General features: G+C 28.8%; 2 protein-coding genes across 2 annotated transcripts; both read right to left on the bottom strand.

The window, feature by feature from the left end:
* Positions 1-18,748: 18,748 nt before the first annotated feature.
* On the bottom strand, positions 18,749-19,332 carry LOC133039810 (uncharacterized). Its single transcript, XM_061118767.1, has 2 exons — positions 19,304-19,332; positions 18,749-19,225 (listed from the first exon to the last, which is right to left on the bottom strand). The coding sequence occupies exon 2, from the start codon at positions 19,121-19,123 to the stop codon at positions 18,749-18,751; it is 375 nt and encodes a 124-aa protein (XP_060974750.1). The 5' UTR covers positions 19,124-19,225; positions 19,304-19,332.
* Positions 19,333-19,419: 87 nt separating this feature from the next.
* LOC133039809 (uncharacterized) lies at positions 19,420-20,435 on the bottom strand. Its single transcript, XM_061118766.1, has 2 exons — positions 19,495-20,435; positions 19,420-19,432 (listed from the first exon to the last, which is right to left on the bottom strand). Exons 1-2 carry the CDS (start codon positions 20,433-20,435, stop codon positions 19,420-19,422), a joined length of 954 nt encoding a protein of 317 aa, XP_060974749.1.
* Between the last annotated feature and the right edge of the window lie 5,088 nt (positions 20,436-25,523).

Here is a 25,523-nt window from a genome sequence, read left to right as displayed (position 1 = left end):
TGCATGATTTGCATCTTATTAAGAGTGAGTTTCGGGCTGAAAAGACTTTTTGACTATGTGAGGTAGTGTTTGTGTTGGTTGGTCAGTCATTTTTTGGTTGGAAAATAAGAAGATATGTCTCGGAGTGTGGAGTTTGAACTTCAATAGAGTTGACTCTTTTTGGTGAGTATTTAAGAAGCCAGTTCTGCAAGGCAATTCTTCCTCATTGAACACTACATTATTTGCTATATATAGCCTACATTTGGAGCTTAGACACTTATAGCCTTTGTGAGATTCAATATAGCCTAGGTTTTACACACTTTGTGGAGTGAAATTGGAACCAATCACTACAAGAAATGTCACTAAAATGTGCTGGCAAAAGTTAGTATTGCGCTGGTAAAATAGAATTTACTTGTGATGTGTTGGCAAATCAATGGTTGTATTAAAACTTTTACCAACATAAAATAAAAAGCGCTGGCAAAAAGGACTTTTCCCATTGCGTAAATGCGCTGGTAAAAGTTAGATTTTAGCCACTACAAATGTACGCTGGTAAAACTTTGACCTCTTTGCCAGCGCAGTTTGTGAAATGCGCTGGTAAAAGTTACTTTTACCAGCAGAGTAGCGAACTGTGCTGGTAAAAGTGACATTTATTGTACTGAATGGTTCTGATATGGCCTAAGATAGGGAAAGCAAGCTACCCTAAAGACTTTGAGAAACTTGAAATTTGGATTTTTGGAATGAACAATTTCAAAGGGCATTTTTATGACAAGAGTTGGTAGTCTATTAATGAGATAGACTGTCGTTTGGAATGAATTAACCCAATACTTAAGTGGTATGGTGGCTATAGCAGAAAAAGGACTCAAAACTTGATTGGAACTTGGAGAATCTTGACTTGACTGTGAAAATTTTGTTGAGACAGAAAAGGTTGATGGAGTGGACTGTGTAGAGTGGAAAGAAGACTTCACAAGCTGATACAAACTATCTTTAAGCTTTTCCTGAATCACCACTTTCTTTGTTGCTAAATCCTTCACAAGGTAGAAATAAAAAAAAAAATCAAAACCCTATGTGGGTGGCGACATGGTATGCACATGCAGTGGCCCATTTCTTTGATTAGAGGCTCCTTGGTGCAATTTGGAGTAGGTAGATGGTGCACCTAAAATTTATTGGCAAACAAAATTAACCATGCCATGACATTGCAAAACCCATGCCATGGAGCACCTAGAATTTTTGGCCAAAAGGAATGCAATGCCACGGAATTGTATCGCCAATGCCATGGCCTCTGTATAGCATCCAAAACACAAACTTTCTGCCAAATTTTTCAGCGAGAGTGCCTTGGCATTGAATTTCTATGTCATGGCCCTAATCCAACTTTTTTAATTCTTTGGTTTTAACGATTCGACCTTTGCCAAAACTTCACAAAACTTCCCAAAGACTCAAATTTTGGCATGCCAACAATGAAAATACATTTCTTTCTCTATTTTGCAACCATTTTTCTCAACTCATTCATTTTCTTCCTCATTCACTAAACCTAAAAATACAAGCAAGCACTACTACAATTTTAACATGAGAAGTCGGTCATGAGAGGTCGGTTTTGTTTAAACTGACATAACACACGCTCATAAGTCGGTTTACACAAAACCGACCTCTCATGTATGTCAATAGTAAGCATGGGAGGTCGGTTACACAAAAATTGACCTCTCATGTATACATGGGAGGTCGGTATACACAAAACCGACCTCTTATATATTTAGGAAACATGGGATGTCGGTTGCTTGAAAAATGTCTTCTCATGTGACATGGTAGGTCGTCTCCCAGGTAACTGACCTCCCATGTTATTTAATGTATATAAATAAATTAATTATTAATCATTTAAAAAAGTAATTAATTATATATGTTTCGGGTTTTAAAATTTAAATAAATAAAAAAAATACTATTTTAATTTGATATATTATTACTCTATTTATAAAATAATTAAAAATATATAATTATTAATATTATATGTATTATAATTTATAAAAAACAATAAATAAATAAATAATTATTGTTAATAAAAAATTTAAGTATTATTTTTATGATTTCTATAAATGACATGTGAGGTCAGTTGTGTGGAAAATGACATATCATGTTTCATGAAAGGTCAGTTGCATAGGAAATGACTTTTCACGTGATATGTTAAGTCATTTCCTACTTAACCGACTTACCATATTATTTTATATAAATAAGTAAATAAATTATTTATAATTTTAAAAAATAACTATATATCTTTCTTTGAAAAAAAATTATTATATTTAATTTAATAGAAAGTCTTTTTCTTGCAATAAAATTTTGTTATTAATTAGAAAGTCTTTTTGTATTACTAAAAAAACTTTTTGTATATAGATATAAATATTAATTAATTTATTTTTCTTCTTCTTTTCGCTTATAGAATATTAGCATTTCAAATAGGAAAGAAAAATATTAATTCATTTAATAATCAAATTAGAAACTCAGTTGGGTTAGATACAACCATTTGTCCGAATTTATAGGTCCTCACCTCTTCTCAGTTTGTAAATTCAAGCTTCCAGCAACCCAGTAAGAGAAATTCAGTTTTCGCTCAACCCAAACTTGCCCGTTTCTCGTCGACACGTCCCGTTGATTTTTGTTTCTCATCTTCATCCAAGGCGGCTCTAGTTATCAGTGTTCGGTTCCTCCCTTCTTTCTGGGCAGCATTGATCATCGTTTACCATTTTTTTTTTGGCGTTCCTTCATTAGCAAAATACAAAGCCTAATTACTAAGCTTCAGGTTAGTGATTCCCAAGTGTACTTAAAATTACAGTGTTTATATGAGACTAAAGAGATTAATCCACTAATCTTTATTCTTTTGTATCAAGCTACACAATTACAATTGTTATCGAAAAAAAAAGCTACACAATTATAATAAATAATTGTTGATTTTACATTGCAACAAATCTATTTAATAAAATGTCTAAAAGAAATATGTAGTTAGAAATAGTTGATATTGTAGTTTGAGGATACTCTTATGTTATTTTTAGACTATTTCAACAGTAGTAGAATGTTTATTTTTCATTGAATTGATCATTATGCCTCACAAAATTTATGTATTTTACCAAATTACAATCTAGTTTTGACTAATCGAACAAGACTTTTTCCTTTCTCTCTCTTGAGTAATAAAACAAAGAGTTTAGTAACAGTGTATACAACGATGATAAATGGGAAAGAAATGGGTAACACAACAATAGTAACCCACTTTTTCAATTGCGCAACTATTTTCACCCTCCTAGTTTATTGTAGTTTGAGTAGTAATATTTTTAAAACTAGTGTTGTTTGCTGACTTCTTGATTTCAATAGGCATACATCAATCTTTTTCACTTGTTTAAATTCAGCTCTTAAGCCACTAGTGACAAGATTGAGGTCAACATGAAAGTTATTTTCTCTACTGATGATAATGGATTAAAATATCGAACACATGCAAAAGGACCACTTGATTAAAATTAGATTAACAATTTATGAATTGTGCTGTGTGATCTATATATTAGGATATCACTGAGCAAATACTTGCATATATTATATGAGCAACAAGGTCAAATTATATAATCATGGTCTCTTGAAAGGTTAAGTCTTAATTTTATTTAAGTGTTAGAAATTGTCCATTTTATTTTTTATTTTGAATTTTAATTTGCAAATGGTTGTTAGCTTGCTTACTTCAATAATTTTCTTTTTTAACATTTAAGATAAAGAGGTCCATTTGTATAAAAAAATTTAAGAAACTTATTATAAATCAGAATTTGTTTTTAAAATTCTTAAGGGACTTGGGTGGACTATTTCTTTGCTCTATGCTCTCAAGAAATAAAATAATTAAGCTACTGTAAGTTTAAAGCTAGTGGAATAAGTCATTAAGTTAGTTCCTCATAACTTCTCTTTAGTACAATTATTTTCTATTTTTTAGGAAGCATAAGTTATATAGGACTTTAAATAAGGTGTGAAGGCAACAACTCATAACTTTTGAGGATGAGAATACTTTTTTGTACAAGTTTTTATCAAAACCAATAACAGTTTGATTACGAATCGCATTGTATTTTGTAAGTAGAGTTTTATATTGCTATATGTTATTTCTCTGTATCTTGCAGATTTTCAAAAAATATTTATTAGCCAATATTCTTATTAATTGTGTTTCAATTTGTGTTCTTAAGAGCATATATACTATTAATGTAATGAAAAGTCCACTGCTCAAAGAGGCACTCCATCACATAAAGTATAAATAAAAATATTTGTTGCATAACCAATACTTATAGGGCTCGTTTGGAACGTCGTATTAGGTCGTATTGTATTGTATTGTATTATATTGAATTATATTTTATGCAATATTTTTATGTAAAACTATATGTGGTATTAACTTTTATGGACACCTAAATATATAATATTTTATTATAAATTAAATTTTAACATAGTATTATATAAAAATATGATATATAATCCAATTCAATATAATACAATACAATACAATACGACCTAATACGGCGTTACAAACGAACTCATAGTGTTTCGTTTCGTGCCTGCTTTATACTCTTTAGTCTTATTTTTATAATTGAATGAAATCTTCACATGGTCTTAACAAAGTTAAGATATGAGAATGTAATTATTATGACACTATTAATTAATTGGTCTTATTATGATTTGACTAGAATAAATATTTTCTTTTATATTGTTTGGCACTAATTGTAAATAATTCTTATTTTACCTCCAGGTAGAAGCGATTAAAGTATAGAGCATCAAGAGAGACAAGACAACAACAGAGAAATAGTGTTCTCAGGTATCTTCAGTGGTTTATTTGATTTCTGGTCTTGATCTCAATTGTTCTGCTAATTAGAAGAGGTATGTAAGCTATCTTATGTATAATTTAATGTAATTTTATAAATATTAGAGGAGTTTGAATATCTTAAATATTCATCCATAGTGAAGTAGGTTTTGAAATTATAATTGTATGTTGGTGATAACAGAAGGTTGAGAACTTGTGTGTTTTAGTGAAGTAGGTTCTGAGAAATTTATTTGTGTGCTGTGGAGATATAAGGAAGAAACGTATTATGTGTTGTTTGAATTATTTGGCTTGTTATTAACAGATTATTTGGTCATTATCATAGAGGAAATATTGTATAATTTTATCTAGAATTTTGTATTTGTATTTTGAAATTTATACATTGTGTTGTGCGTGGGTATATAGTTTGATTATATTGACTTTAACATGTTTAGGTTACTAATATAGTTATTCATCAAATTTTTCCTAGAAAATGGATAAGAGTTGGATAACAAAGGATAGACTTTCAAAAGAGTATGATGAGGGAGTTGAGAGTTTTATTAACTCAGCCTTACAAAATACAACCGATCCTAGCAAAGTGCATTGTCCCTGTAAAAAATGTTCAAATTTAAAAAGATTAGATATAAAGGATATAAAGTAATTAAAAGTTTGTAAGAACTCATTTCTTGAAGTTAATAGAGTTAATACTTTTTTTTATGTAGGTTTCTGTACTTTCAATTGGTGCAAAGAGAGCTTGACCATTTTTTTCGTTTTGTTGAGCCAATTTGGTTGTCAAATGTGGGATCCACTGAAGAGGAACGAGTTGAATGGGTATCACATCGAATGGTTGATTCAAATCCAGGTCAACTATGGTTACTACCATACCATTTGGAGTAAGTTTTATATTTCTCTAATTAAGTTGGGAGTATATATCATCTTAATAACTAAATTTTTGTGTTTATGTTAGTGAACACTGGATGCTTATAATTATTGATTTTGATCATCAAATATGCTATTATTTGGATTCTCTTGCCAATCTTCCACCAGATGCTATTAAATCCCTCATTTCTCGGTAATTTAATTTATTTATTATATATACTCTTAAATAATTTAAAGTTAAAAATGTCTTACTATTTGTATTTTTATTGCGTAGTGTCTTTCGATATTTGCGCACCAGTAATACAAAAGCTAAGGAGGTCATGTGGAAAACTATTAAGTGTCCTCGTCAACCATTAGGATCATTACAATGTGGATTCTATGTTTTGAGGATGATGAAAGACTTCGTCATGAATGAAGCTTCAATGCGATGGTTAACTTCTAATGTAAGTCCATATAATATTTATTATTTAAGTTCTAATATTATGTAGTGTAATTAATTTGTGCAATATTTATTTTTGTTTTAGTGTGGTGGAAAGACCTCTTACACAAAGGATGAGATTAATGAAGTACGAGATGAATGGGCACAATACATCACTGAGTTGATGAAATCTACATAGGTCTATTCACTTTTGATAAATAAATAGACAATATATTTTCTCTTATTTTTTGTTTCTCAAAAGTATATGTATATAGTTACAATGTTTATAAAATTAGATTCATTTGATATGAGTTAATATAAACGTTTTTAGATAATTAAATAAAATTTTAGTATTTAGATTAATATTTGTTATGTTTTCGATTATTTGTATTAAAAGCATGATTTTTTTTGGCAAACTATAGGCTTTTATGAAGAAAAAAAAATCGTAAATTTGTTGCATGGAAACTGAATTTCGATACAAAGCCACAAATTCAGTTAAATAGCCAACCTCTCTCGTTACACACCATAGGTGGGTTTTACAACCGACCTTCTATGTTGTACATTAGAGGTCGGTTGTACAACCGACCTCTCATGTTTTACACCAGATTCTATTATTGCACACTAGAAGTCAGTTAGATGTCAACCGACTTCTCATGTTTTACATGACAAGTCACTGCATGGGATGTCGGTTCCCAACCGACTTATGAACGATTGTAGGTCGGTTTTTAACCGACCTCTCATGCAATTTTTGTAGTAGTGAAACGAAAGCATAAAATAAAACTAAATAAAAACACTTAAAGCTCCTCCCCATTGATTGATTCCCTAGCTTCAAGAATACATGTTATGGGTCGATATTCCAGAACTAGACCTCGTAGAACATTACCTACCAAGCAATGTTCAAGATAAGGATATCCTACTAAGGAAAGCATGTCTACCCAAGATCTCTTCAATTGAAGGTAATTTTCCATTGATGTGCTCCCTTTTTGAATAATTTGAAGATTCTCTGAGCTCATCAATTCTAGCTTTTGAGTGAGCTCCAAAAAAACTCTCCAAGACAAGTCTTCAACCTCTAGCTAAATTGCATGCCATAACCTTTGTTGATATATGGATTTTATAATAGATCCATAGAGCCCCATAAGAAGTTGGTCACAAATAATCCATTACTCATACGCTCACGAACCCCAATTCTGGTAGTCTATAACCTGATGGAACTCCACAGGTACACACTCTTGTGGAGCTTGTTTCAGTCCATTATCATAGCCATCTAATATTGTCTTCCAGAGTGTATAATTGTTGTGATCTAGGTTGAATGCAAATGGTTGTGATAGAGTATTACCAAAGAGAGTATGAGCGATACCTCATTGTCAAGGCTGAAGACCAAAGAGAGCATGAATTTTTACCTAGAGAGGAGCTGGTTTGATAAGGGTTTTGTACCCTTTGTGTTTTTTGCTACAGAGCATCAATTCCTGGGTGCTGACAAATATCGGCATTGTCCTAAGTGCCTTGTCATGTTTGTCTGGTACCGGACAACATTAAAGCATGAGCAGGTTTGCTTTGATACCAAGATGAGAAAGGGACTTTTCAAAATAAAGAAAAATTGCAAAACTCAGCTCAAGAATAGAGAGGCTGAGGGTATTCCATATATTTTGGGATAAGCCCTTACAAAATTTTATTATAGGCAGGGGACCACACCCTTTTACACAAATGAAAACGAAAAGGCGATAATAGAACGAACACAATGTTCCTTTAGCACAGCTATACAGTAGACAATGTTTTACTGAGGTAAGTGTGCATTAGTGAGGTAATTGTGTATTAGTGGTGAGGTTACTGTTTCTTAACATAAAGTAGAGTTATTCTTTTTGGTCTTCAACCCTAAATCTCTCCTCATTTAGATATTAAGTATACTCTTTTATCTTCTTCCACTTCCTTTCTATAAATCCATCATTTTTTTTACTATCAATAAATCTATTTGCTTCTGCAACTAGCAATCATCTAGTGATTATATTTGGTTGGTGATCTTTTCTAGTTGAATCAGCTCATAGTTCATTACCCTAATTTCGAAAGTGGACGCACTGTTAGTGTCCAAAATGGTTTACTTAGTATGAACATTGATTAACAATCCTTGATATTTTAGTTATTTAGTTGAGTTGTACTAAATATCTCACTAGGAAGAATTGTTGTGGGACTAGTCAGTTGTTGGTGACAAAGTTAACTTTTAGAGCTGACTAATCACTATAAAAAAATCTTACTTTTGATCACAATAAAAGTGTTGTGACTAAAAGTAAAAATCCATTACATAATGAACCTCAAATATTAGATGGATCTGATCAGATCAAAAAAATACTAGTTCTAAAATATGAGAGAAGCCCAAATTAAACCAATAAATATATTTGAAATACATCTAATGGATAAAAGTGATGATTCAATTCAACATTTAATGGATATTGGATCGATAGGGTGACTGAAATTAATTGGATTGGATCGTCGGATGGTAAAATTTAATATCTAATATTAATTGGATTGGATTTAGATAGGCCTAAAAACACTGAATATAATCAAATGAACACTCTTAAATATTATGTTTTAGTCATAAATAACTTTTTATTGTGACTAAAAGTCATATTTAGTCACAAAAATTTATATTGTGACTAAAAAGTTATCACTAAAAATAGTTTATTTTAATGAATATATTAATAAATTTATTAGTATTAATCTGAACTTTAAAGTTAAATTACACAAGAAACACATCAAATTTAGACTTTAAGTTTCTAAGTGTAGTTGGATTGAAAAAGACAAAAAGAAATTCCTTTTCGGTATTTGGGCATTCCAATTTGCTAAAAAAAATTAGTAAACTGATTGTGATAGTATATCATTGAGAAAATAGGGGCTAAAATAAAATACCATTTCATTAAAAATAAATGAAACATAATGTAGACATGCATACATATCATGTCATGCACACTTATAACATTATCATTATTATTATTCATTACACTTACTTATATGATTGACTTTATTAATAATATTTCATATATATTTATAAATATATATAAATGTCAATCAATAGATAATTAAATTACATAGTTTTATTTTGAAGGGCCAATGCAAGCTCCAGTACCAACTGCTCCAACACAGGTACATCCAGATTGGCAAGGACTCCAAGGTGCGCAAAATTTACCCCAGCATTGATTTTTCTGTGACAAACTTTCGAACAATACTTCTTCTAGAGAAGCAGGTTCGATAATAGTCACTATCTTTCCATCTTGGCTGTTGATTTCAGATTGTGACTGATCAGATGAGTGAAGTTGAATGACTTTATTCAAAGCTCTTCCACCTGAAATTGCAAAAGTAGTAGATGAAAGATTAAACACAATAGCAACAACTACAACAAAGCTTATTATGCTACTCATCTTCATTTGTGTCATATTCGTATATATAATCTCACTAACTTATTGTGTAAACTATTATATGTGTATGATGAGTTCTACAAGCATTCTATTTATAATAACACTACTACTACTAATTAATCTATATATTAAAAATACTAATTAATCTATATATTAAAAAAGAAAAGAGAAAAGAAAAAAGAAGGGTATTAATTTTGGGTTTTGTACTAGGGCACCTACCATAAATTAATAAGAAGTAGAAATAAATAAATAAATAAATAAAAACGAAAACCCAACAATTATTACTACCCAAACTTCAAACAATTCCAGCTCAACTGAATACTATTCCATTATTTTTTTAAGATAAAAGTAGTTACATGCATACAAATATGTGATAAATTAGATATAACTATTTAGTAGGTACGTAAACATAAAAGCAACACATATAATGCATGCATGCATTATATTATTATTCATCAAAGTGAAATTGACATTATTAATACATATATGCATTATTTTTAATACATATTGTTACTCTTCAACTAACAATATGCATTTTTAATTAAATCGATTGCCCCATTAATCACAACACTCCAAACAAATATCTATCAATCTATTATTCACATGTACATTTGTTTATATAATATATATATATTATAAACAAATGTGAATTATTGAGACCAGAAAACTACAAAAAGGATAAGAAGAATGGTTCTTATGATAAGAATTATTAATTAATAGATTTTGTATTAATATTAATTATAATAATATAGATTTATTTATTTATTTAATTAATAGATTTTCATGTTTGAATTAATACACTTTTAATTTTTCATGTGCTATTTTTCAATTTAGTTATTTTTTTTAATAATTAATTTGTACTACTTGAAAATTACTTCATATATTTTTTAAAAAAATTTACATGGGTTGCTCCAATAATTTCTATGTGTGTTGTTATACGGATTTTAGTTGCAATTTAATTAGGTATATATATACTCGTAATAAATGAGGTGATGGGTGGTGAATTTATTTTGTCTGGTTTGTCTAAACAAGACAATAATATTTATTATAAAAAGATCATCTTATCTTATCATTGTTGGAATTTATTTTACCAGGATCTTAGATCTACTCACAAGTATGTTGTTTAACACCCTAAATATGAACTTTCTAAAACGATAAATAAACACATATAAAGTTAAGAAAACCTTACATTGGTTGAAGCGGAATAATGTCTCATTCCACTAAGATCTCTAACCCTTGTATCCTTTCTGTCGCAGAGTATTATCAAGATCTGAGCCCGAATGTCCTTCTCTTTGTGTGTGATCCTTCACAGTCTTCCAATCTATGATTGAGGTACCACTTGCTATGTGTGGGCACTACTCTATCACTGAGGGTTTCGAAATTTAGAAGAGAAAAGGAGAGAGAGGGTTAAGTTCGGCTATAGAGAGAGAGGGAAGGCTCAGTTTTCTGAAAAAGTAATTTTCTGACAGAAAGCTGGTTGAAAACTTGTTATTTGACTGAGCCATCACTTTCTATTTATAGGCAACTACTAGGTTTAGGTTAGTAATTATTTGGCATTAAAATAATGAAAATATCAATTGGAAAAAGTTATCCAAGTGGCCGGCCATAGGTGTTAATGGGCTTTACTTGGATTTTGCAGTTTTCACAATTTTTATTTTTATTTTCTCAAATACGCCAATTTTCCAATTCTAACCTTTTAAATGCCAAAACTAATTATTAATAACTAAAATAGATTATTAAATAATATTGTCATTTAATTTAATTATTAATTAGACATATAAAGTCTATTAATTAATAAATAAACCTAGAATCTCTTTTCTTTACAATTTCACCCCTGCTTAGTGAAAATTCACAAATCAGACATAGTCTAACTTTAGAATTATAATTGATTAATCACAAATCAATTATTGAGTCTTACAAGCAGTATAGTTCTAACTAGAATGGGGACCATGGATCTATATGCTAAGCTTCCAATAAGTGAACCGAATTTACTAAGTAAATCCCTACTTATTAATTCCTCGTTGAATCCACTCTTAGAACTTAGAATTGCACTCTCAGACTTATATAGAGCATATTATATGTTCCACGATATAGATATGCTATCTCATTTAACCATTGTTATAATCTTATTGTGATCAAAGATCCTCTATATAGATGATTTACATCGAGATGGGATAATTTTACCGTTCTCACCCCTCAACGTATTTTGCCCCTTAAAACACTTAGCTACCCATAAATGATGTTTAGTGATCTAAGAATTAGTCACTTAAACAAGAGCTCATCCATTTACTTCTATTTAGCTAAGCTCGAAAGGAATCATCACTTGACTTCTATACACCAGTAGAAGCTATAGATTCCATATTTATGTTCAGCACTCCCACTCAATCATACTATCATGTTCCCAAAATATACGTATCACCCTGACCCAAAAGTAGGCTTAACTAATAAATCAAAGAACATGAATAGTACTCCTGAGTTGAGCCTAAGCATATATATCAGGATTTAGATTCTTTTAATCTTAAGATCAACTACTGATATTGACTTGGAAAGATATAACGATAAGTTTATAATATCTTAACTAAGTTGCAATATCGGTCCAGTCCAATGTATACTCCATACATTCGAAACTAGTATACCTTATTAATGGGTTGAAAAGAACATAACACTTACTCCAAGTGTAAGTACACATCATCGTTGATTATCACATCAGTGTAAATCCAAAACACTGATGAAACAAGGACTTATTCTTTTGATTCATATAATCACAATCACATTTCACTGTGTTGACGATACTGTAATTGTGAATAAATATATGATCTGGACTTAACAGATTTTGAGTGTAAATGTAATAAACATATTAAACCATTAGCATGTAAAATTCATGCAATCATAAATCACTTCAAATTTCTTATATTGATAACTAATCAGATTGTAAAGGGTTTTATTTAGGGCACAAAATCCAACAATCATGTCTTATATCTATTCTGTTATCGTTAGTGTTAGAGAAATGTTAAAAGGTATTAGTGTCTAATACTTTATTACGTGTAAATATCGTTATTAGTATAAGTAAGTTTCAGGTTGCATATAATTTTATATAATAACTTTTATGTTATATCGCTAATCAATCACAAGACGTACACGTTTAGAAGGTGTTAAACCCACTAGTATCCAATAACAATACTCTTATTATTAGGGATCCATAGGTATGAAAATCCACATATTATATATATGTGAAATGATAAAGGGCTTAGCACCCTTGTGATGTGTAATATCATTAATTGTGTAATTCAATATAAAATTCCGTATATTTTACTTGTTATATAAAGATTATAAAACCACTAATAACAGTTATTTGTGCTAGATAATGACCCATAATAGTACTCTCTATATATCTTTATATATATATTTGTGTAGAAATCCATTATATGTAAGTTATTAAAAGTGAAAATATTTTCTTTGTGTAATAATATACTTAATTATGATTTGATCACCTGACCTATACATTTTAAAATACACTAATAATAATATTCAACTTTTATCAGATAGTAAAAATAAAATATTACATGCATGTATATATATATATTTTTATATATATATTATATAATAGTTGAGGCTAGCATGTGCAATGTACATGCTTTTCTTGTTCCATTTTATTTATATTTTTTTAGGTTAAGTTTTATTTCATAAAAAAATTCTTAATTAAAGTGTATATTACAAATAATCATTAAAAATAGTACGGGGTGCACCATAAAAGCTTCTTAATTCTACTATAAAATTTTCAACCAATAATCATTTCAAATATAATAAAAAGAAAAACTTAGAGAAAATATGCAGTACAACAATAAAAAGAAAAACTTATCTATTTCAACATCAAAGCGAGTTTTTGAGTCCAATTTTTTTTATCATGATCATGAATATGTTGTAGTTATTTAGCGTCACCTATAAATTTTTAAATTTTTTGAATGGTTTACAATGCAGAAAAATAAGGTTTAAACAATTTTGCTTACCACTGGTTAAAAAAAATAATTGCTCACCACGTGTATAAGCAAAGTAATTGCGCATGCAACTTATCAACTTATAATTTGAATATATAATTTTTTAATTAGATTGAATTAGATTAATTTGATATAATTGAAATAATGACAACCTTGAAGAATGATTAGTATTAAAGTAGTTTTAGAGAAAATATGTAGTACAACAATAAAAAGAAAAACTTATCTATTTCAACATCAAAGCGAGTTTTTGAGTCCAATTTTTTTTATCATGATCGTGAATATGTTGTAGTTATTTAGCACCACCTATAAATTTTTAAAAAATTTTGAATGGTTTACAATGCAGAAAAATAAGGTTTAAACAATTGTGCCTACCACTGGTTAAAAAAAATAATTGCTCACCACGTGTATAAGCAAAATAATTACGCATGCAACTTATCAACTTATAATTTGAATATATAATTTTTTAATTAGATTGAATTAGATTAATTTGATATAATTGAAATAATGACAACCTTGAATAATGATTAGTATTAAAGTAGTTTTAGAAATAAAATTATCCAAAGTGATTTATACAAGAGTATATAAAATATTAAATATTTAGATAATATTAAATTTATTTCATAATTTTAAAGAGAGTCATCATTAAAATGAGAGCATTGCTATGAGACATTAAAGTATTTAGAGCTTCTATGACACCACGTCTTATAATTGATTTGCGATTCTCTATAAATTTTTTAAATTAAAATAATTAAGTTTCGATATTAAATTATATCAATAACGATATTATACTAAAGCCAATTTTCAGGAGACTCCATATTGTATATATGGAGTGGGCTTCTTCTCCAAAGAAATACTATAATGCACACTAATTTGAGGTTAATACAACAATGCACGACATATATATGTATATAAATATATATTTCATTAGATAGATAGCTTGTAATTACATGTTAGAAAAATTTAATAGGCATTACCTGTGGATGGATACTATTAGAAAAATTTGAGTTTTTATACTTATTTTTGCTATCTAATTAAAGGAAAAAATCTTTCATTTTTACATTATATGTTTTGAAGTTTATATATAATTTAATTTTGATTAGATATTTTTGATGTAAACATAGTTTTAGTACAGTATAAAACAATATTTTTAATTAAGTAGCTGAATTAAGGATAGAAATTTATTTTTAATTATTATTGGACGTTAGATCAAAATCTAATAGTTTAATATTTTTAAAATTAACATTAATATATATCTTTTTGTAGTAATTATCAATGGTAATATCCCTTGTAAGAAAACAGTACCATTTACGTAATATTGATAATTACATGATAAAAGTAGTTACATCCATACAAATATGTGATAAGTTGGATAAAACTATTTAGTAGGTACGTAAACATAAAAGCAACACATATAATGCATGTATGCATGCATTATATTATTATTCATTAAAGTACAATTGACATTATTAATACATATATTTATATGATAAATATATGTATGTAGGGATAGGTGTCAATTGATAGATAAAGATATTCATAATTTTAAATGCATACTCCAAGACCAACGGCTCCAACACATTGACATCCAGGTTGGCAAGGACTCCAAGGGGCACAACCTTTACCCAAGCATTGATTATTTTGTGACAATCTTTCCTTCAATAGTACCTCGAAAAGGGTATCACGATCCATAATAGTCACCATCTTTCCATCTAGACTGTTGATCACTTGATCGTTTCTGATCAGAGCTCTCTCACTAGAGATTGCAAAAGTAGTAGATGGAACAAACACAAGACCAATAACTACTATGCAGATCATCATCATCTTCACACCACTCTTCTCCATATTCATAAAATATATTGGATTATTGTTTGATTTCTAGCTCGATTGATCTCACTATATATTTGTATATCATTTCTACATATTAACATTCTATATTTATAGGAATATACTACAACTACTCCAATTTGAATATGCCAATCATATTAATTATTCTGTCCTGATGTGTGAATGATTTTTTAAACTTCCACTAACAATTCTTAAATAAAAAATAATCTTCAACTAAAAATATCACCCAAATAGGCATTTTTAATTAAATCGACAAATCTATTCAAAATGATATTCACATGTACATTTGTTTATAATATATATATATTATAAACAAATGTGAATTATTGACAAATCTATTCAAAGTGATATTCACATGTACATTTGTTTATATAATATATATATATATTATAAACAAATGTGAATTATTGAGACCCGAAAACTACAAAAAGGATAAGAAAGTAGTTTAATAATAATAATAACTAATAACCTAAATTATTGTGTTTTGGGTGTGCATATCACTACAACAAAACATAGTATTAGGGGTCACAAATAATTGCCTCTAATAACCTATTAGGGACGATATTCATTAGTCGCCCCTAAATTATTGTTCTTATTTTTTATTTCAATTTAAAAATTTACTAAGGGCAATGTTAAATGTTTTTAGGGGCAACTTATCGCCCCTAATAATTGGACAATAAATATTTTATGTAAAATAATTATATAAAAATATTTTGTGAAAATAATTGTTATTAGGGGTACTTTTTAAATTTTTAGGGACGACTTTTGTCGCTCCTAAAATTATTTTATTTATTTATTATTATTAATATTATTTTAATAACATCGTTATTTTCTTAATAATTAATATTTATGTTTTTTATTATTAATTTTTTTTTTCACATTTTATAAATAATGATAATTTTTCATAAAGAAACAGTGATATAATTGAAATTCAAGATGAAATATATTGATGGGTGTTTTCTTATCTTATCCTTATGATTAAGCTTTGTTCTCAGTCGAATTAAAATGGGTTACAAACGACAATGTTAGAGGGTGGTGTGTCCCGATCTCTCTCTAGTACGATTCTATTGGTTTTTGAATTTTCTATTGAGAAAGACCAGCTCAACACTTCAAATAATTAAGGTAGTTTCCACAAAAAAAAATAAATAAAAATAAAAATAAAAGATCGACTAGTACAAGTTTTATATAGAAAAAAAAATAATAATAAAAATTGAGTGGCTAGGCTTACTCTCATATTAATTTCCAAAAAGAAAATGTTTACTCTTATCTCATCAAAGTTTGGAACCAACAAAAACTTTAAGCATTATCTTTTTAAGTTGGTTGGCACATCTTATCCGAGTGATTATATTAGAGTAGTTTTTAAAAAAATGATTTAGAGCAGGTGGAAGGTTGATTCAAATTCTAAATATTAGTATTACTTTTAATTTATATGTGCATCTTTAAGTTTGGGTCTAACCCATACTCCAGTACCCCCATACGTCCAGCCAAATTATATATCGCTCAAATTCAATCCAAAACAATTCTACATTTACGATCCTCTTTTGATCGGTCATAAGAAGTGGATTAGTACGCAATCAAAGTGATAATAATAATTTTAGGGTTGTATTAATGGACGTCAAACCTTTTGATCCCGTTCATGATGTATTTGATATTACAATATTTTGTTCGGAGACAAATGTGTGGAGTGAAAAAAATTCTTACCTTCCTCGAACAGTGAAACCCTCATCCCTCGCACTAACTCATGGATACATTCAGCAGTTTCAAGGCATGTCCTCGACCAAGTTGGGAAGTGTACATTGGATGAGAGGAATAAGAGTGTTAGGTGTCAACCCATATTGGAAGCATAATAGGCTTGGGATTTGCTTCTTTATTAAGTTACCAGAAGACTTTATACGTAATGGGCTGCTACTCGATGAACATTTTTACGAGGAAAGAGCTCGCTTAGGTGTGGTACAAGGCCAGTTAAGACTTTTAGAATTGTGCAAAAGTCCTTAAATTCAACAATCTCAATAGTTCATGGAGCATTTTTTAACGATCTTAAAAGTTCAAGGGGGATGATTTGGTATATGTCAAAGTTCAGGGGGCAAAAATCCCAATTAGCCTTCTAATAATATTTATTACGATAGTTTCCGTCTGATCATGTGACCAAAGGCTCTATTCCTTTTAGATCAGTTTGGCACAGTTGTGTTATGGGAAAAAACAATTATAGCTGTGTTGTGAGAAAAAACAGCCACTGCAGAAACTGTGAAAAAAGCAACTTTTAACTTTTTTAAAATTATGCCAAACTGACCCTTAATCCAAATCAATTAAGCACAAGGACTAAAAATGAGAATATAAAAGCATGTTTGATTTTTTTTATTTTTTGTTTTTAAAAATAAGAATAAAAATAGCTTTTGAAATACTCAACATACAAGTCATGTTTGGTTAATGTGAGAGATCTCTTCATCATCATCATTTTTCTATATATATACATTTATATTTCTATATTTTTTCTTGATGAGATGTAGAGGCACTACAACATTCAGGAGCAATAGCGGCGGGCCCCTCGGCCGCTATTGCTCCAGTTTTTGGCCGCTAAAGGGCAATAGCGGCGGACCTCGGCCGCTATTGGTCCGCCGCTATTGCTTGGCCGCTACTAATAGTATTAGCGGCCAAAAACTGGTTCCGCCGCTAATACTGTTAATAGCGGCGGAGCAATAGCGGCGGGACCCCGCCGCTATTGCTCTGTGTCAGTTTCGTGTTTCGAGACTGACACAGGGCAATAGCGGCGGGGTCCCGCCGCTATTGCTCCGCCGCTACAACACCCAATAATAAAAAAAAATATTAATTATTTTTAAAAATTTATTTATATTATATATAAATAAATAAATAATTAAATATTTAATAAATAAATCTAATTAATATAATTAAAACAATTTAATTAAATATTTAATAAATAAATCTAATTAATATAATTAAAACAATTTAATAAAATTTATTAATAATTTAAAATTGTCTCCAAAGTAATTAACTTTAACATATTAATCCTAATAAAATATTGTCTCAAAATTAAACTAAATTATTACAAAACATAAATAAATTATTCATTAACATCTTCATTCAAGTCTCTAATTATGAAGTCTTGATCTGGATTATTTTCGGTACGAGTCCCCGAAGCCCGTGGCGGAGAAGGCACATACGCTTGGTCTGATGATAAACCCAGCGTCAAATTACCGAGCTCAGCTTGGTTGAAAATGGGAGTTGAAAAAAATTGGTTCTCCTGCGATGAACTCCCAAATAATCCAAAATCAGCAAAGTTTGAGCCGAGCGGAGGAGACTCTGACGGTGTTCGGTATAAGAACTGATTTCCCATTGGCGGAGCAGACTGTTGTTGCTGCTGAGGAAATTGCTGAGGAAAAGATTGGGGTTGCTGCTGCAAAAAAATTTCAAATTGCTACTGTGACAAATTTTGGAATTGTTGTTGCGAGGAAGGCTGAAATTGTGGTTGCGTAGGAGGTTGTTGTTGCTGTTCCGGAGGAGCGGCATGACTCTGAGAAGACGAACCACCAGGCGACTGCGATTGACTATACGTTTGAACGAAATTGTCAAAGCGTGGGTTAAATATTTGGGCACGTTGTTCAGGCGTCAAATTACCCCCCCAAGTGGCACGCATAGCTGAGAATATATCTGCCACGGTGCTCATCATTTCAGTAGTTGGTTGGGGAGGCACCGTTGATTGAGTTTGAGGGATTGGTTTCTTTCCTTTGCCCTTGAGCCTTTTACCCACGCCTCTTTGATAGTCAGATCTTTGGCCTAGAACTGTTTCCATTACGTCAAACTGATAACCAGTATCAGATTCAGATTCAGTCCCAGTATCGCTCTGGGATTGTCGTTCAAGTCGCTTCCTATCAAGCTCCTTGATCAGTTCCTCCTATTTAAATCAAAATTATTAGAATATGTAATTAATATAAAATATAAATTTTAATAATAAATAATTTTAATCACTTACATAATCTTTTGCAGCTAATTCATTAACGAAATTTCCAGACGATTTTTTCACCAGGAATTAGGGTAGATAGCAAAAAATAATTATCTTTCATACATAACCAAGGTGGTAGATTATAGTTAGCTACCACCACTGGCCACATGCTGTATGCAAGACTCATGTTGCCAAATGGATTAAATCCATCAGCAGCTAACCCAAGTCGAACATTTCTTGGGTCCCTTGCAAACTCGGGATGTTTTGCATCAAAGTCTTTCCAAGCTAAACCATCGACCGGGTGTCGCAACACCCCATCATCTTTTGATTTTCCAGTATGATGCCATATCATGCTTTTCGCTGTAATCCTCGAACTATATAATCTTTTAAGTCGAGGTGTCAACGGAAAGTATCGCATGACTTTGCAAGGAACTCTTTTTCCTTTCCCGTTCTCGGAAGTAACCCAACGACTAGTTCCGCAAACTGGACAAGCCTCCTTGGATGCATTCTCCTTATAAAATAAGCAACAATTATACAAACAGACATCGATATTATCATAACCCAAGCCTAATTTCTTCAATCTCTTTTTTGCCTCGTAGTAAGTTGATGGAATATTATTTTCCTTCGGAAACGCAAACTTTAAAAGCTTCAATAATTCTTCAAAGATGTTATTAGGAATTTTTCCCCTAACTTTTAAATGCAATAGCTTTGCTAAAAAGTTTAGAGACGAAATCCAATCACAACCGGGATACAATTCAGCTTCAATTTCCTCAAATAAGTCATCAAACTGAGGGTTTGTGGTTGGTTGTTCATCTTCTCCTTGTACATCCTCTGTTGTTGGGGGAAAGAAGTCTTCTAGAATAGGTATCATTTCATCCTCTGATTCAATATCGGCAACTGCTACATCATCGACAACATCCTCAGGCTCGCCGTGATAAATCCACTTATCATATCCTTGCATGAAACCTCGATCAAATACGTGTGCTCTAACCCTATCTATTTTTTCAAACCTACTATTTATACATCTCACACAAGGACATCGAATTCTTCCATCACAATCCTTATGTTCTGATGCCATTGCTAAAAAGGCTTGTAAACCATTCCAAAATTCATGGCAACCACGATTTCTGATTTTGGTCCAAGACTTATCAATTGTCGCCATCTACAATTTAGGCGACAAATAAAATGTTACAAATTTGAATAATTTGTAAAGTGTTATGAAATATTTTATGAATTACACATTTAAATAAAAATTTTATGAATATTTTATGAATTACACATTTAAATAAAAATTTTATGAATATTTTATGAATTACATATTTTATGAATTACACATTAATAAAATTTTAAGAATATTTTATGATTTACATATTTTATGAATTACACATTTAAATAAAAATTTTATTCATTAATATTTACAACTTAAATTAAAAAAATGAACAAATTACTCTTTAAAAATATTTTGATTTTTATGTTATTTATTAATTTATATAAAAAAAAAGTAATAACTTATTATAGTTTAAACTAATTTATTTAAAAAACTTTATTCATTTAATTATCAATAACTTTAAATTTAAAAAATAATTAATCTCTTTTTTAAGAATTATTTATTTTAAAAAAAATATATTAGTTCAAAATTTATATAATATATTATAATTTAAACTAATTTTTTTATTTAATTTATAAAATTAGAAGTTCAATTTTTTATTGAATTTTTAAATTTTTTTTTTTGGGAAGTATTTAATTTATAAAATTAAAACTTTTTTTTATAAAATAAATTTATATTAAATTATAATTTTTTAATTCCATTATTAATCTTAATTTTTTAAAATAATAAAATTATCACAAAATAAAATTCTATTAACATGTTTTCTCTTAATACCAAACATAAAAGTTTATTAATTTAATTACAATTTATATTAAAATTAAAAAATTCATTTTTATTATAGTTTATTAATCTCAATTTTTTATAATAATAAAATTATCACAACATAAAATTCTATTAACAAGTTTTTTTTTTTAAAAAAAAAACATAAAAGTTTACTAATTTAATTACAATTTATATTAAAATTAAAAAATTCATTTTATTTAACTTTTTAATTTTTAATATTTAAATTATTATGTTATATTATACTTTTTTTGTTTTTTTATATTGTTTTTATTTTTCTTTATTTAAAAAATAACCTAAAATTATATTTAATAATTTTTTCACTATTCTCACTATACTATGATAATATTACATATTTAACATACCAAACAAAATTAATTACATCAAATAAAAATTATAATATATAACAACAAATAAACAATAATAAATACATACAGTTCACAAAAGAAATTGTGTGTCAACTTTATTAATCCTTTCACTTAATCTGAAAATAACCAAAATAAATAATATCAATTCCACAAAATAAATTAAAAAAGTAAAATAAAATACAGCAATAAAATATTTATATAAATCATACAAAATATAATCTTTTAGCATATATAACATTACCAAAATAATATATATATAATATACACTTATATAAACAAAAATAACATTATTATATATATAATATACAAACAATACACTATACTTTAAAAATATAACCAAATAACATTATTATATTTATAATATACACTATATATATGAACAGTTAATATACAAACTAAAATAAAATAATAAATATCGAAATTATATATATATGTATATATACAGTGAACTAAAAACACCCAAATAAAACAATAAATACCTAAATCAAATATATATATATACACAGTGAACATATATACCTAAATAAATCAATAAATACTCAAATCAAATATATATATATGTAAACAGTAAACATATATACACAAATAAATTAATAAATACTCATATCAAATATATATATACAAAAATTATATTATATAATTCCTAAAATTTATATATATACACAAAATAATATATATAAACTCGAATAAAGTATATATCTATAAATATACATTATATTATATATATACTAAAATCAACTATATATATACTGTTCTAACACAAAATAAAAAAAAATCAATCTAAATATACATATATACACTGATTATATATACCACAATAAACAATATATATATATATATCTTACACATTTCTCAGTTTAAATGAAAATAAATAACAAACAACCCAAAAAAAAAATTTCAAACACAAAAAAAAAATAGAAAGTTTTGATTATTACCTGTGTTGGAGGCGGAAACGGTGGGCGAGGCGGAGGCGGAACAGTCGGTCGAGGCGGAGGGGGTTGGGGAGCCTGATGGGTGATCGGAGTGGGTTGGGCGGTTAGGGAGGCTGAGTTCGGAGTGGGAATGAAATGGGGATTAGGGTTAGAATTTTTTAAGAAGAGAGGGAAAATGGGAAAGTTGGGGCTGAATGGGTTTATATAGGCCTACTAGCGGCGGGGTATTAGCGGCGGGGTCGGCGGACCCCGCCGCTAATAGTAATTATTTTATTTTTAATTTTTTTTTAATAAACTATTAGCGGCGGGGTCCGCCGCTAATACCCCGCCGCTAATATATTCAAACCTAACGGGCGGGAATTTTCCCGCCCACTCATTAGCGGCGGGGTATTAGCGGCGGACCCCGCCGCTATTACTATTAGCGGCGGGTATTAGCGGCTGAGGCCCTGCCGCTATTAATTTTTTTTTTAAAAAAATAAATCAGCCCACCAATAGCGGCCACAGAGGGCCTCCGCCGCTAATACCCCCATTATTAGCGGCGGACCGCCGCTAATGAGGGGATTTCTTGTAGTGAGGTATTTATAGGATGTGTATATATTATTAGATGTAATTTATTATAGGATCACCTTTATTATTTTATTATATTATAATTCAATTTATTACTATATAAGGATCTTTTAGCAATTTATTTTTTTATACTTAAATAATTTAAAATTTTATAGCAAAACTTTTTATAATTTAAAATTATGCACATACAATTTCATAATTTAAATTTTATTATACATGTAATCTTAATTTTAAATTATTACACTTAATTATTTAATTTTTTTTATTTGAATATTTAAAAATTAAAAAATGAAATAAGTTGAAGGATTTTTTAGAAAAAAAAATGACTGCACTTGTTATCGATTGATTAGCTTGAGACCTCATACTTAGTTCATAAAATTGTAACAAAATAATTAAATATCATTTAAAAATAATTAATTATTTGAAAATTTATTATAAGAAGAGAATTTTAATTTGTGTCAAAAGAAGTTTAATTTTTGTAAAAAAAATAAATTTTATTGTAAATATTATAATTAAATGGCTTAATTATTAAAATAATTCAAGTAAGGATTTATATATAAATATTAATTGCTAAAAGAGGTCTTGTTAAATATTTAATTAATTATTTTAAGAAAATCGTTAATTATAATTAAATAATTCTAAAAAAGGAATGTTTATTTAATTAATTATTTTAAGAAAATAGTTAATTATAATTAATTAAATCTAAAAAAGGAAAGTCTACCTATTAATAACCTACTATTACAGGTTAAAGAAAAATGTAATCATATGGTTACAATAAAAATGTAACCATTGAATAGTCACCCATGGTTAGAAATAAATAGTCGAGATTTTGAAATAACTGCTACTACTACTTTTTAGTCACAACATAATTTTTTTTTGGCTAAATGTGACTTTTAGTCACAACAACATATTACGTGTGACTAAAACATAGTATTTAGTTACAAATTATCACTAATTTAGGTTTAGTCACAACACTTGTTGTGATTAAAAATACATTTAGTCACAACAAATTGTAATTTTTGTGACTAATACTTTTAGCCACGGATCTTTTAGTCATAACACAATAATGATAATTTATAGTTAGCCACAACTTTTTTATCTTTGGTCACAAATTTTGTTGTGACTAAAAGTAAGATTTTTGTAGTTAATGGGTGTTCTCGGTTTACATAAAAAATGTTGATTTATGGGAGCATGTGGCCAATGTGAGATAACACTTAAAGTTACAAAAATACATATATCATTTTAAAATATTATTTTTTTTATTTTTCTCTCACACATAAGATTTGTTATCTTTTTTTTTAAAAAAAAAATAGTCTAATAGTTGACAATACTAAAAATTATAACCATAGTCCCACATCACATTGAATTAATGAATTTCTAAGTAAAAAATTACTTTTTTCTTATTAAAAAAATTAACATGTGACTATTATTTATATTGGGCAACACTTCATATGAAATTGGTCTTGAAAATTGGACCAAATTGTATATGTGGCAACACAACTCGAACGAGCACCCACATTTGAGATGCTCTAAGGAAGTAGTGCCTAGAACCACTACGAGGTCATACCCTATAATTAGTTAGCAATTTTCTATGTTATTAAAGTAAAATGAGTGAGCCTCAATTTGCAATTGCACCAATAGCGATATTACATCTCACAAAAATGTTAGAAGATGAGTATTCCTTGTTAGACTTTTATTTGGGCTTACATTAAATTTTATTGGTTTTATTAAAACTTGGGTTGATTGGATAGTTCTTTGCTGTGTTAGCCCATGTTGTTGGTGATCAATTGTTAATGGGCTTAGCATCTGTGAGTAAAGTCTAGGTGAAGCAGAAGTGTGGGCTTTTCTAGTTGACTGAAGCCTTTGATGAGCGAGCCCGGCAACTAGGGTTTTGTAGCTAAGTCCCCTCCCTAACTCTATAAATACATATTGTCTCATCACAATTGTATACCTTTTGATAATCAGAGAAAATAAACTGCTTCTGATTTAGAGATCTAGGGAGGAAGACTTAGTTGATAGTATTGCACTATCAAATTGGAGTAACTGCTGTGGATCAATCAGAGATAATTGCTATGGATCAATCAGGTACACATACTCAATTATCATATACTACTATTGTGTTCTATGTTATATACAAATAGATCTTGGGTTAATTGTTAATTTATCTAACATGTGGTATCAGATTGCCTATTGTATATGATTTAGAACCTATAATTTGTATAACCATTAATATGTATATGTTAATTTTCTTCAATTACATATTAATTTCGTTATTATTTTATGTTGAATTTTTTGTTCTTAAATCTTAAAACTTTAGGGGTTTTGTTTATCATCAAATTCTCGTTCTATTGATATATTACATGCATGAAATCATTGTGTATATTAAGAGAATTTTAACTTTAAAGTTTTAGGGTTTATATAATTATAATATGAAATTATAATTTGTGTTTTTTGATTTTATTGTTTTTAATTTAAAATTGATTATAGATATCTCA

This window comes from Cannabis sativa, chromosome 7 (assembly GCF_029168945.1).
Source record: "Cannabis sativa cultivar Pink pepper isolate KNU-18-1 chromosome 7, ASM2916894v1, whole genome shotgun sequence".
NCBI lineage: Eukaryota > Viridiplantae > Streptophyta > Magnoliopsida > Rosales > Cannabaceae > Cannabis > Cannabis sativa.
This window is presented reverse-complemented; position numbering and strand designations above follow the sequence as displayed.

What these genes read in the sequence shown, in the direction of transcription:
- LOC133039810 (XM_061118767.1), bottom strand. Translation starts at nt 19,123, where the DNA reads ATGGAAACAGTTCTAGGCCAAAGATCTGACTATCAAAGAGGCGTGGGT.
- LOC133039809 (XM_061118766.1), bottom strand. Translation starts at nt 20,435, where the DNA reads ATGGCGACAATTGATAAGTCTTGGACCAAAATCAGAAATCGTGGTTGC.